At 43.0% G+C, this 14,245-nt stretch overlaps 2 protein-coding genes across 2 annotated transcripts; one reads left to right on the top strand and one right to left on the bottom strand.

Annotated features, from left to right (window-relative positions):
* The first annotated feature begins 5,379 nt into the window (after window positions 1-5,379).
* LOC139200402 (sarcolipin) lies at window positions 5,380-6,824 on the top strand. The gene is made up of 2 exons (XM_070829695.1): window positions 5,380-5,546; window positions 6,015-6,824. The coding sequence occupies exon 2, from the start codon at window positions 6,136-6,138 to the stop codon at window positions 6,229-6,231; it is 96 nt and encodes a 31-aa protein (XP_070685796.1). The 5' UTR covers window positions 5,380-5,546; window positions 6,015-6,135; the 3' UTR covers window positions 6,232-6,824.
* A 1,048-nt stretch (window positions 6,825-7,872) lies between these two features.
* On the bottom strand, window positions 7,873-12,286 carry kbtbd3 (kelch repeat and BTB (POZ) domain containing 3). Its single transcript, XM_070829054.1, has 9 exons — window positions 11,997-12,286; window positions 11,720-11,885; window positions 11,179-11,361; window positions 10,706-10,879; window positions 10,318-10,608; window positions 9,878-10,120; window positions 9,456-9,746; window positions 9,212-9,361; window positions 7,873-7,995 (listed from the first exon to the last, which is right to left on the bottom strand). The coding sequence occupies exons 1-9, from the start codon at window positions 12,284-12,286 to the stop codon at window positions 7,873-7,875; spliced, it is 1,911 nt and encodes a 636-aa protein (XP_070685155.1).
* Between the last annotated feature and the right edge of the window lie 1,959 nt (window positions 12,287-14,245).

Genomic DNA, 14,245 nt, shown 5'->3' with positions numbered 1-14,245 from the left:
TTTTATCCGTTTCATTCATCTACCATCAGACTGCAGATTGCAGGATGATGTTGTGATACCCGAGAATGAAAAAGTATGATCACAATGAGCTACTGGCTTACTTCTTATGCATTATTTTCAACAAAACACAATAGCCTACACATCAGGTGCTGATCAGATACAAGCAGTGATTCATGTTCAGGCATGCTGTGAAATAATAGCTGATGTATTCTGCATATTCTATCTGCCCTGGTGGCTGCTGTCTGTCTGCTCCCTCCCTCAAAGGAGATAAATAGCTCAGATCCTGTCTATGAATTCCTCTACAGCCAGATTAATGGCTCTACAGCCCCTCTGGGTGGATGTGTTTGTGAGCATGAAATATTTGTGCATTTGCATCAGTGCTGGCCTGTGTGTGCATGCATTAATACACGGGTGTGTTGTGTAATGAAGCCCTCACCTGTCCTCAGCCATCTCAGTAATTACAGTGCCAGGCTGAGCTGCTGGCCAGCGGGAACCCTTCGTCGTCTTAACAGCACGCTCAGTTTAGTCTACAAAACAACAGCTGCTCAGACAGGAGACCATGGCTGTCTGCTCTAACATGAGCACAACACTCTGCTCCATCTTGTTTTTTTCGTGACAGCTTTCCTAATAAAATCTTCACTGTTGTATTCGTATTGTTTGATACCCAGAAACATCAGACAGGGTTGATTCAAAAGGTGGGAATCAATCACGTTTCAATTTAATTCTATTTTTTGTCTCTATAAACCAGTGCCTGGTGGCTAATTTTGTTGTAGTGCCTTGAGTCAACTTTGTTCCTAAATTTCTTGTAAGTTGTTGAGAAAACAGTTTCACCACCAGGTCCATTTAGTAACTGCTCTGGAGTGTTCAAACAATCTTCCTCAGCTCAGTAATTAGATGGAAATTTCCCTTTTTTTCTGTGCATTCATGTGACATAAAAGCTGAATTTTTGACTTTGGAAACAGCACTTGAGTCCATGATCCACCTGCTAATGAAGATCATGTGACATGATCAAAAGCTGAAACTTTTTGTGAGACTTGTATCTGCTTATGTTTATACGAGGGCAGCTTCACTTCACACTTCAGCCAAGCTTTGAAAAAGCACAGCAAAGGTGAAAACTAGAGTTGAACCACTTGTGTACCCTGAGGCATGCCATCACCCTTTGAAATGCAGTGCCAGGAGCCAGAGGTCAAACTCCTGCTGCTGGCATCTTTGTATTCTAATTAGCTGGAGACTGCACAATGAAGATGGACGGATAAAGAAATCAGATGATACTTTTTAAAATAGTGAGCCTGATGTCTGATCTGCTCTCCAAGGACTCTTTGTAAGCAGATATCTGTGTGTTGTTTGAGAAAGACGAGACAAAGCTGTATCCAGGTCACTTTATAAATCCATGGTCTCCACTCTGAAGGGCAGCCACATTAGCTGAGCAACACTTAAGTGCTAAGTTCAACAGACTAACCTGCCATAAACATGAACTTAAACTAGCCTCAGCCTTTGGCTAACATTACAGTTAGAAGGAGGCTAAACTATTAACAACATCCAACATAGTCACTCATCTCCTGCTCTCATGGTAAATCTATGTACACAACATATGGATGAATTATAAGAGGTCTGATGAATGGGGGTGTTTGGAGTATCACTTGAGTCTTCTTTCACACTAATTCACTGAATGTTTTCTCAATACAGACTGAAAAAAAAAGAACCGCCCACTTCAGTCAAGAGGAGCTGGTTGCTATAATGGAGAGCTATGAAGAATATACAGCCTATGAGCAAAATAAATTGTGTTTTAAATGATGTGGTTTACTTAGGTGTTTATTGTTCTTTGAAGCTACAGGAGGCAATTCTCCGGAAAAGGCAAAATGGCCAAGAGGAGGCGCAGAACTCTAGTTGTCTCTCAGGCCACTCAAATTACAATATGACGTAAGGTTTTTATTGATTTTTTGCCCAATGATGCCAAAAATGAACTGCTTATCCCAGCTTTAACTATATTATGTAAACTTTACCCTTTACCTGTTCCAAAGCATGAAACAACATCTTACTACCCTTCTCATCTTTACTAGTTAATCTTAGCTAGCTATGGACTGTGGATAATTCACTGTGCTGCTAACTGCAGCTACCGGCAACTTTTAAGGTGGAATGTTTTCTAGCATGTTACTCAACGCATGATTTGACAGTGTGAATGAATCAACAAATCTTTAAGGTCCCATATTCTGCTCATTTTCAAGTTCATACTTGTATTTGGAGATCCTCCTAAAACAGGTTCACGTGGTTATATATTCAAAAAACATTATTTTTCTCATACATGGCTACTGCAGTTGTTTGTTGTTGCGTTATTGGGAGCTGGTGTTAGGGAGGAAAGAAAGATGGTGGATTAAGGAGGTTTCAGTGGGCGGGGACAGTTGGTCACATGATCAACAGTTCCCCTTGTGACATCATAAATGGCGCCAAATCTAAATGGTGTGCTTTCACACACGTTCACTAAACGATGGAGCAGGAGAAAAAGAGAGAGGCAGTGTCATGATCCTGCTGTCTCTCTCCCTCTTGTGTGTTTTGTCTCCCCCTGTCTGTCGTCGGAGCGGAGTCAGGAGGGTTACTCCCGGTCATCCACCCACACACCTGCAATAATCACACACCTGTTCCTCATCAGTAATCCAGCCACCTACTCCTCCCCTGTCTTTATAAGCCCGGTTCACTCTCTCTCTGACTGCCAGATTGTCTGTTCCTGTATGGTAACTCTCGGCTCCTTTTCTCCAGATTTTCTTGCGCTCGCTTTTGCCTTTGTCCCTTGTCTCAGCCCAGCCTTGTCTCCAGCCTGCTCCCTCCTGGTTTCCCCTCCGGCCCCGTTCCCTCTTCTCCAGCCTGCTTCCACCGGTCTCCACCACGGTCCAGTCCCTCACTCCGCCAGTCTGCCCTTCCCGGCTAACTACCTCCTGCCCTGTTGCTAATAAACTAACCAGTCTCCTACCATTGTCTGTGTCCGTCTGTATTGTGGGTTCAGCCAGTTCAGTTCCGCAACAGGGAGGGCTTTTCTGATAGTTTGTCTTTGGGTGCAATGGGGACACTGCGGGACAACGGGATGTTTATTGAAAAGAGATTTATCACTTAGCATAATATGGCACCTTTAAATCTCGATGTGACAACTTTGACTGTGAGGCTCCAGCTCTGAGTTAAGCTAATTGCCTCCAGGTCAATCTAGCTTCATTTTTATTGCAGGCCATCCAGACAAAAAGTTTTAAGCCACTGACAATTTTAAATTACTTTTATTGATCTTTGCATGGCTAAATGGAAGGAATCTTATGATTAAAGTGTTTTGGTTGTAAACATATGACTGCTAAGTCAAAGAGATATTGATTATTTGATTTGTCCGCTGTTTTCCTCTGACGCCTCACAAGCATGAAACTGTCACCAAAGTAGGTTTCGCTTGATGTTAAACAGTGGTATTATTGCATGCACACACACACAATGTCCCAGAATGTGTGGAATGGTGTCTCTGAGGCCTTGTTGACACCCCTCTGTCTCTCCACTGATTTTAGAAGGTAACCCTACCAGCACTTTTCTATCTTAAACACACACACACACAGCTGTCGGAGCGGGCCATGGCCCACCCCACAGTGAGATGCCTGCACACCTCGCCCCGCTTTATTCAATCAGCCTAGCGCTGGATCTTCGTGACAATGGGAATCCCTAGGTCAAATAGCTATTGTGCCGGTGCTGGCAGAGCAGTGGGGTTATAAAATGGCAGCCGGTTTGATCTGTTAAATCCTCTGGGAATGACCTTGGAATCCCGCGATGGAAAGGTTCAAGGGAGCCGTGCTCATACACACTTTGTCCTGCTGTGACCCCTGTTTGTGTGAGGGAGAAGGTGTGTGTGTCGAGGGGGTTTAACATTAGTTCACAGATAACACCGTTCTAAGCAGCTGTCAAGTGTGAGATGAGCTGAGAGGTTCGCGGTGGTGAGCTGTCAAAACCCTTTTCTTAGTGCCAGCATAACATAGATGAGGAAGAATGTAAAAATGCAATAGGTGCATGTAACTACACAACGAGAGAGAAAAGTCACTCATTTATAATTAACAACAATTTAAAGGAATAGTTTTTGCAAATGTACTTGTTTGCTTGAAAGTTAGAGAAGAGGATGGATACCACTGTCACGACTATACAGTAAATAGAAAGCTACAGCCAGCAGCTGGTTAACTTAGCTTAGCATGAAGACTGGAAGCAGGGAGGAACAACTAACCTGGCTCTGACCAAAGGTACTACATTCACCCACCTGCACCTCTGAATCTCATTTGTATAACTGGCCTGTCACAGCACAAGTGCAGAAGTGCTGGTAAAATTATTTGTTTTCAGTGGATAAGGGGATTTCATTTCCAAGCTGATTGAACACCCTGGTTGCCACTCAAAAAGAAAAGGATGTAGGCCAGCTAGCCTTCTGCTGTCACTCTGCTTGTTCCCTACAGTGTCATCCACTTGACTGTGTGGTTGGGCCAGTCCTGCTCAGGTGCTCTTCTTGTGCTGACAGCCATGCGCTGAGCTCTGGCTATAACTTAATATTAAATAGAGTGGTATCATTCTTTTCATCTAAGTCTGTGGTGACTGAGTGGTTTGATGGTCAGGGAAGTGGTTCTGTGGAATGCAAAATTTTGTTAAAATGTTTCAGATTTACCAATAAAGACCTGTAAAGAACATAACCTACAGTTTCCCATTGATGCCTGAACAGTACATTGGTGCCTATTTGCCCTTTAGCCCGTCTGAACATCACTGAGGGGACCAGAATCTGATTAAGCCAGTTGCAAGTCTGTTGATCCATCAGTGAAGATTATGTGATTTAGGAAGGATGCCAGTCTCTACATACAATACTGCCACATGACCCACACGTCCCTTTGTTGTCTTTCACAGTACCTTAATAACTAGGGAGCAACCATTCCAATTATTATGAAGTTCCTCGGCATGACAGCATGATGAATGATCTGTGTAAACCTACATGCCTCATGTGTTGCATTTTAGAGAGGTTGCTCTGTTATTCTTCCTTTCCCCTGTGCATAGATTCTACCCAGATACTGAGTGATATTGTTACAGTTTCCTATATCCATCAGAAGATGTGATTATTGTATTTGGAACAACTGTAATCCATCAAGTATCTCCAATAATGTGTTATAAATAACCTAGAGTTCCCCCTCTGTTGTGTGTGCGTGAGAGAGAGACTCTGTATGGTTAGAGATGGGAAACACTCCAGTGGGCGAGATTGTGGAAAATAACACACTCTATTGGTGGTTTAGTTGGTGTGTGACATCAGTCTGTGTGTATGTGAAACATGGGCGGTCCGCTGAGGATGGCTACTTTAGGAGCAGTCCCTGCCCCTGGCAACCACAGAAAGCTGGACAACGGCAAGAAGACCAGCAGCTAACAGATGCTCCAGAGAACAAATGTCACTATAGAGAAGTTTCCAGTAAGAAGACACACTGTCAGAGGTCACGACAAAGAAAGGCTGTACTGCTGGAGCCTCGTCTCTTCCTGTTTATTGTGAGGTCACTGCCAAAAGGGGAAAGGTAACAACTCACAGACTAAATCTGATTTTCTAATAGCGTTGTCATTGTTTGAATAATACAGGCTACCAAAACTTGAAAAATCTTTAACCGACAACTAAGAAACTTAAAAAATCCATGGATGTAAGGAGGCTTGCTTATTTTATCTAAAATAATGGAAAGAGCAAAAATGTGATCTTGTCCTACAGTTCTTTCTAACCTGATCATGTGTGGAATAGTGTATAATTATGCATATGAGGGGATATTGTGGCTGTGAACAGATGTAATGACCCAACTGAGAAGTGACTGATCCCTCTAATCTATGATAACACATAGATGACACACACAACAAATACGCCACTGAAGACACACACACACACACACACACACACTTTTGTTTTTAAATACCATCTTGTTTGCCTTAGTCATACTTGTATTTCTGGCATTCTTGAGTCATATCTTTCATTGCAAATATCTCTCTACGCCTCCCAGGTCCTGGACGTTACTCTAAAAAGGAGCCACACCGGGTCGCCTCCTTTCCTCCCCCCCCTCGGCAGCAGCACCCTCTGCCTTTCATCGCTCCCTTTCATCCTCTACCGTCTGAGATACCACCATGGACCGCTCAGTGCAGGAGCTGTTCCTCAACTTCATGATCGTCTTAATCACCGTGCTGCTGATGTGGCTGCTGGTGAAAACTTATCAGGACTGAACCATGGAGCAACAAGAGAGGAGATGACCGAGGGAGGCGGAGGAGAAAGAGTGATATGTGAGGAGGGAAGAAAGCATGGTCACAGTAGGATTTTGCTGCTAATTCATTCTCTTGTTTAGACAAAGCGTTGACATCTTTTCTTCCTTTTAGTCTATGGTCACTGCTCTGGTGTTCCACTGAGGTCAAAAACAATGTGATTGCCAAAACTATCAATGACAAAACTAGCCTTGGATCCATATTTGTATTCTGAGATGTTCTTTGAATGTGGCCTTGAATTTCTGGCAAGAGCCACAGGGGCTGGATGAATAAAAATAAATGAGGAGGGGTTTGGGGCTCTACTTTTTCACAGTGGAAACCTTTAAAGTGAGAGAGAAAACACCGTAATGTCACTATAGACAGTAATATATATATATATATACAGTAGCCCATGTCATCTGTGTGACCTTTGATACACTGAACCATGCTGTTGTGTCTATTGTTCTATTTTTACTAAGTGATGAATGTGCCGATTGAAGATTCTGTATTTACTCATAAAAGAAGACATCCACACAAGCACTGAAGCATTATGTTTATGTTCACTTCTTGCCATTAAACAGTCTTTCATTTGCTGGATTCTTTTTCTGTTTCATTATGCATTCGCGATTTACAACACAAAGCCCGTATGTTTCTCCTCCTGGTTTCTGAAACTTGACGTTATTGTATTCTTTGAAGCTGCAGTGTTTTTCACTGATAGAAAGGTAGAGATAGAGTTGTACATTTCCATCAAATAAGCAGATCTATCTATTGATCGCATGCTGATTTGCTGTGTGTACTATGAGAAGAGAGACAGGGCATGCATGGACACATGACAGTCTGAAGCAGAGTAAAGGCAAGTAGATAAAAGTGAAAATCCACCCAGATCATATACACAGTATTGCCATGAAATTATTTTAGTTGAGTTTAAATAGTTGATTAGAGTGCGTATGAAGAAGTCTCCATCAGTTAGAAAAACTGAAAAAAGACAGGAAAATCTGGAAAATACTGAGGAAAAACCCTTGAGAGACCCGCTTATAGGACCATTTTCTGAAAACATAACAAAACCATGAGTTGTCCTTAAATGGCAAAGTGCCTAGAGGGACCCCTGTGATTTATGAGCTGTTATGTGTAATGATGCCAGATGTTTCATGAAGGCTATCTAAATGGAGCCTCAAAAACATCCCATGACAAAATGTTTATATTTCCATATTCTAACTGATACTGTGAGTTCTAATTTGGGTGAATCCTCCTTTTACAACATACTAAGCAAAAGGAAATACTGAGTTACTAAAATAGGATTTCTAAAATAGTCTTCTGCTCCAATGGGGTTCCTCCACGGGAGGGACCACATTGTGATTGATGAAACAGAGCTCCTATGACAGCAGTTGCTTCACACATAGGAGGATCGAATCTTTAAATAAAAAAAATAAATATATCATTTTGGCTCTGGTGCTCTCGTGTTGTGATGGTCTGTGTTAGTTGAAGATTGTCATTCTCTCTTGAGGCGTTAGCTGAGTCAGCTGTCCGTCATGCACTGAGGAGACTCATGGGTACTTGCTTACGTCGGTGACACACGGAGGGCACATCCACTCACACGTGTTCGAGAGTGTGTGTGTCTGCTGTGCATCATGCTGTGTCACCCCATGGGTCTCTGTATCTGTTGAAGCTGATGACCTGACAGTGGAACTCGGTGAGCGCTCTGGGCATGGGAGCCACTTCCTCCCATTGGCTCCTCCCACTGTGGTACACCTGCATGAGGCACAGGAAAACCAGTAAGAGGGTGGATAGTAAATGAAGAGAAACACCTCTGGTGTTTGTAGATGAGTCCCCTCTGCCCCCAAAAATTTAAGAATATAGAATAGAATAGGATAGAATAGAATATGATAGAATAGGATAGAATAGCTTTATTGTTCACCAGGGTGGAAATTTGTCTTCAGATTGCCAGACACAAGCAAAAACAATATAAAAAAACTAGCAGACAAGTAGTAAAAACAAACAAATAGCCCAATCAAGTAACACATGTAAAATAACTTACTTAGATCTTATCAGTCACTCGTTGAATTGAGGATATCGATAACACTTCTTAAATATATGTTATTCACTAGAGGGACTCTATAGTGCCTCCTGGAGATCAAGAGCTGAAACTAGTCAAAGAGGGGATGGCAGCAGTCTGCCTAGGTACTCCTTGCTTTCTTCCTTGTTCTCTCTGTAAACAGTGGAGTCAAGGGTTTTGGGATTTGCCCACTGACACAATCCAAGATAGTTCATTCTTAGATTTAGAGTTATTAAAGAGAATAAATGAGCACACCTTAGGGGATAAATTAAACTAACTTTAAATGACCTCTTCAACTCAATTGCAAAAAGGGCCACACATAAACCACACCTCTAATCATCTGTCTAATCACCTTATTAACCTGACCTCCCTTTCCCCTTTCCTTCACCCATTTACATTCCCGCCTCATTACTGCCTTTGGCCATCCTGATGCCATTAATCCTCTCATCCCTCCTTTTATCCCATCTCTTATTCAATCCTGTGTATACCTCTCCCATCTCTCCTCTCTCCTGGCACTGTCCTGGGCTCTTAGGTTCACATCCATCCTTCTTCATTATTCATACTTTCTTCACATCATTTTAATGTCACATACTGTTGTGGTGTGAGCCTTATTAGGTAATCAATAGCTTGATTAAACTGACATGTAATGCACAAGCTTCCTTATTTTTATTCCATTCTTTAGTGTAATGGAGATGCGTGTAATATTAGTAATAGACTAATAGAGTAATAGAGTAATAGAAAACTTTTGATGTCTCTCTGATGAGATACTGATCACTTCTTCCAGGCCTCTTGAAAGCAAAGAGCTGTCTACTTGTCTATTAGTAAAGCCTCAGATGGCGTCCGCCTTTAGCTCATAAAACCAAGAGTAAGGACATTCATAGGCAGCCTCTGTGAATAAAAAGGCTCTCCTACCTGAACTTCATCAGTGATCTCGTCAGGTGAATAGTCTCCACCCAGGATGTAGATTCTGTCTCTCAAGCCCACTGCTCCAGCGTTGAACCCAGCACACTCAAACGACCCTTCGCCCTTCCACACACACGTCTCTGGACAAAAACTGTACACCTGGATGGGGAAAAAGGCACACTTTAAACTAACTGTTTAACTATTTAAACACTTTTCACATACTGACAACTCATTAATTCATCTGTCGGCTCACCTTATACGTAGACAGGTCACAGAGGTGCAGTGTACTATTAATCGACACCGCCTTGACCAATGTAGCATGGAAGAACTGGCCAAACTCTGCCACCAGGCGACTCCACTGGTCACGCTGGGCGTCATAGGAGAAGAAGCAGTCCAGTGAGGGGTTAAAAGAGTCTGTGATCTCCACCTCAGACCCCAGAGTATAGATAACACTGCCACAAGCACTGGCCTCAGGGTAGAAGATGGCAGTGGGCAGCGGGCTGACCGGGCACCAGGTCTGGCTCAGAGGGTTATAATACTCCACCTAGAACACAGGAAAGGAAATAACAGAATTTGTCCTGCACACTCCTGCTCATAAGTTAATAATCAGGTAATGTAAGGACATATCACCTAACAATGTGGCCTCAATTGTATATATGAAGCAGACGCTGTTACCTCCAGCAGACTGGGAGCGCCCCCTCTGGATCCCTTGGTTCGTCCTCCGATGACATACACTCGGTCCAGACACGTTACAGCTGTGTGCGTAGTTCTGGGCTTCAGCATGGCTGGTGCAGGCGTGCAGGTTAGGGTCACCGGACAGAAGCACCAAACCTCGTCCGTGGCGTCATGGAATGGCTCGGCCACATGGAGACGTATTGCCCGGCAACAGTTACCCCGGCAACCACCTGTCACAAATATCTTAATTCCAGTGGAAAGATGAGAAGATCATGAATTTTTTCCAAGCTAAAACTGAGACTATGATGAAAACACCCAGAATATGTAAATAAGCCCAAGCCCCATTTGTTTGTTCCCTAATTTTGCCTCATTTTAAGGGGAAAACGTTTGACACCACTGCTCTAAACAACAGCAGGACTCACTTCAGTCCCAAAACGTACCTTCTCAGCATAGCTGGTAAGGTAGGATCCCGGTGGGTCTGGAATCGTGGCTGTCCCATCTCCATTCCCTGTTGCCAGCTCCTTCCACTGGTCTGTCTCCAGACAGTAGCAGAAGGAGTGGCGGATCTCTCCGTTCTCCTCCGTCTTGTGGATGTAGATGTAGCTCTGTGTGGTGGCCAGCCTGGCATCGGTGAGCAAGCCGCTGTACTGATCCTGTCTGCTAAGAGCCTCCGAGAACAGGGCGAGACAGGACTCCCCATCGCTGAGCAGAGTGTCTGAATCAGGCAGAGTCTGAGAGAGAAGCGAAGGGGCAACACAGGATGGGTGAGACGATCACAAAACATCACAAGAAATTGCATAAAATCCAGAACCTGCAGTGTGTTTCTACCTTTAGTGTATGTTCAGGTAGATGGTGGAGTCTGATTAGTGATAGCAAGCCCGGTAACAGTTTTTGTCTTCTTGGGAGATCATGTTGTACCCATCTAAGAAGCGACATCACCACGGCCTCCTCGCTGGGCATGTTTAGAGTGTCTGACCTTAGGCATGCTTCCAACACATTCACCTATAAAAAGCAGTTGAAATGGTAGATATTGAGCCAGCTCAGTCAGGCTTTTTGATGTGAGCAGGATCAAAATAAGGTCTATCGACACATCAAAAATGTATTTTTTTTTTTACATTACTATTAATAGTTTTTACACAGCAAAAGCCTTTTAAAAGAAAGGTAACCCCTTTGACCTTCATATTATATATATAATTTTTATATATATTATATTTATTAATGAACAATCAACAAATAATCATTATAGAAACCTTCTCCGATAAAATAGCTTCTTTTTTATCTAGTCCGTTCCTAAGCCACACCTGCATATCCAGAAACTCGTGGATTTTGGAAAGTTCAGAGAAGTTCTGAACCACAAACTCATTGGCACTTTTGAGGAGGGAGGCCGAGCCGTAGGCCTCAGCGAGGGAGAGGAGCGACAGACAGTTATTGAGATCCATGGTTCCTATCAGAAAGTCGCTGCACGCTCGGGACAAGACTGACACCTGAGGAGAGCACAAAGACAAGAAGAACACGGAGGACATACATGTGAAAATGTCTAAATGCCTTTAGTACAAGATATTTTGAAAATACACACAGTACACTTTAAAAGTATCTTATTAAGCACCAAAGTCTTACAATAACTGAATAGCTGAATCATTTTAGCCTTTTTGTTATCATAGTACATGTGCACGTGTTGCTAAAAACGTTTATGATGGCTCAGTTCCATTAAAGTGTACCCGTAAGTCATGACAGTGAGACAGTGAGTCAGCATGCGCAATAAAAGGACACTGAAACTGAGGAAGCTAAATTGAATTCAGCCATCATTAAAGCATTAGGCATGAGGAACTGTTGGATTTCTACCTGCAGAAAAGAGGCGAGCTGAAACAGCACGTCCACGTTGCTGTCAGTGATGAGTATCTCTCCAGAATAGGCGAAGTCCAGGAAAGAACCCACCGCCACCGGACACTGGTTACCCAGAGTCACTGAACCGTCACCGCGCTCTCGCATGTCCACCTCAAACATGGCCCTGAACACAGAGCGGTTACACATGAATTTAACAAACAGATTAGATAGATAGATAGATAGATAGATAGATAGATAGATAGATAGATAGATAGATAGATAGATAGATAGATACCTGAAGAAATCACTGCATGCAGCAAGGACGCAGCGATGGGAGGGAAAACTTTGCTCCTGGACCTTAATGGTGAAGTCAAACATCAAGCCTTGCTCCCTGAATGATCTGAGCACGCTCAGCAGCTGGAGTCCCTGTGACTCAGACATCCGCAGCAGGGTCCGGCACTCTGGGGCCCCATTGCATTGTGGAACACTGCCAGGTTTGCTGGTGGGAGGGCTGGCGCTGCTACTGCTGCTGCTGGGGTTGTGGTTGGTGGTGATACGATCGGATGACTCTTGAGATTCATCCATCTTACCAAATTCTGTCAATGACACAAAAAAAAACGGTCATAATGCATTACAAAGAATGTAGCGAGCCTGTCCTCATGAAGACACAGAGATAGTCAAGTCATGTCGACTTTTATTTATATCGGCAAAAAATCACAATTTCTGTGCCGCATACAACACCCGATGTCCCGAGACCCTATGAGAAGAGAAACTCCACCCAAAAAAACCTTTTCACAAAAAGGAAAAAAGTGGAAGAAACAGAGGAAGAATCCCTCTGACAGGGGAAGACATGCAATAGATGTTGCATGTACAGAACAGACCAACCAAATCACAAAACATATAAATGAACATAGATAGCTGAGTAGAAATAAGAAAAGGGGGAATGAATAAAACAAACGTTTACTCCACTTCAGCATGTCTATAACAGTCAGTCCATACAAGCTTAATATTGCTGAGTACAGTTTTAGGAAAGAGCTTGCTGTGTTTCCAGCACATTCAGTATCACCACACATGTATTCAGTTCAAAATAAACATGTCACGCCCTTACCTTGGTTAATGTATCGCTGTTAAGAGTCAAACATACATTAGTAATAGAAATACATCCAGTATGCAGGTAGGTGGTCTGAAGCAGGACAAGCACTTCTCACAGTGTCAGCACCTCGGACAGCTCTCTTTTTCATGCCACACTCACTTCCGGAAACGTGAAATCACGCGAGGACTCAAACAGCTTTTTTTATTATATATTTTTATTCTTTGCGGTTTTACTTGCCGACAAAATGTTTGTTGAAACTGCGCTGTTTCGTTAGTAATTAGAATTTCTTCGTGTCGTTTATAAAAGCCCCTCGAGTTGTGTGCATGCATGCGGCTCTTTGTTTGCGGTAGAGCGGGGCCCGCGCAGTGACGGCTGGGAACTGTAGTTCTCTCGTTTTGGTCGGTTTACAGACTGCAGGTCTTGGCTCAAAGTCGCTGTGAGCGTGCTCCAGTCGTAGTGTATCGTGTGAGGTTGGACCCTCACTCAGCTGCAGATAGACACTACCACAGATGTTACCAGCGGGATTAGATGTTCGCTCTTTACTAGTAAATCTGCGTTTTTGCTGGCTTGAGCTGCAAATGTTGGTGTTTGCTCTGCAGACAGCCAAGTCCTTGTTTTTACTTGTTATTAATCATTCATTTATTCGAGATTGATAATAAAATCGATAAAATAAGAAATGAAACAAGGTGCATTAAAAAAAACTGCATGCATCATATACATTACAATACAGATTTCTGAAAAGAAAAATAGCTTTACTGTTACAGAAATTTGTGGCGCAATGTAATTCATCACCACTGGATGGAGCTGCCCTCCTGTGAACCCAAATTTACTACCATGCTTAAGTATGAGGAAAAGGCCACTGAATCTGAATTATTGAACGTGAACTTCCAGCTATGCTGCAGTACCGTTAAACCACCACAGTCCTGCTGACCAAAATAAGACACTTTCCTGCCTGGAAATGTTGATCACAAAGACGCACAAAAACAGGCTTTTACAGACTCACACTAACGCTGCAACAACTGCAATAACACACGCAGCGACATGTTTATATTGATCATTTCTCACCAACACCAAAAAAACATGGATTTAATCACGATTAAGGTGCAGACACAAACGGAAAAGAACAAAGACCTAACCATGTGGTTATACAACAGCCTATCAACTCCACTATCCTCCTCCATCTCCATCATCTATATCAGCAGACTTGCCTATACTAATCGATTTGCACTAAGCTTTAAAATCAAATGCAGCATTAATGAATGAATAAGAGCAGGGCCTGTGTTATCACTCAATCAGACCAAAAGTAACGAAGCCCATTTATCACTCGTATTGTCTTTCTCCTCTGAAACATATTGATCCACATCTTATTATTTTGCTATAATTAAAAGCCTCTCCGCCGTGTGTGTGTGTGATCGGCGGCCCCCTCCTCCTCCTCCTCTTCCTCCTCCTCT

This window comes from Pempheris klunzingeri, chromosome 4 (genome assembly GCF_042242105.1).
Source record: "Pempheris klunzingeri isolate RE-2024b chromosome 4, fPemKlu1.hap1, whole genome shotgun sequence".
Taxonomy (NCBI): Eukaryota; Metazoa; Chordata; class Actinopteri; order Acropomatiformes; family Pempheridae; genus Pempheris; species Pempheris klunzingeri.
The sequence above is the reverse complement of the archived record's forward strand: the minus strand, read 5'-3'. Positions and strand labels throughout refer to the sequence as shown.

Coding starts and splice junctions, on each gene's coding strand:
- kbtbd3 (XM_070829054.1), bottom strand. CDS start 12,286: ATGGATGAATCTCAAGAGTCATCCGATCGTATCACCACCAACCACAAC. Junction 10,880..11,178: donor ACGAGTTTCTGGATATGCAG/GTGTGGCTTAGG, acceptor TGCTTTTTATAG/GTGAATGTGTTGGAAGCATG. Junction 9,747..9,877: donor GCGCTCCCAGTCTGCTGGAG/GTAACAGCGTCT, acceptor CCTGTGTTCTAG/GTGGAGTATTATAACCCTCT.
- LOC139200402 (XM_070829695.1), top strand. CDS start 6,136: ATGGACCGCTCAGTGCAGGAGCTGTTCCTCAACTTCATGATCGTCTTA.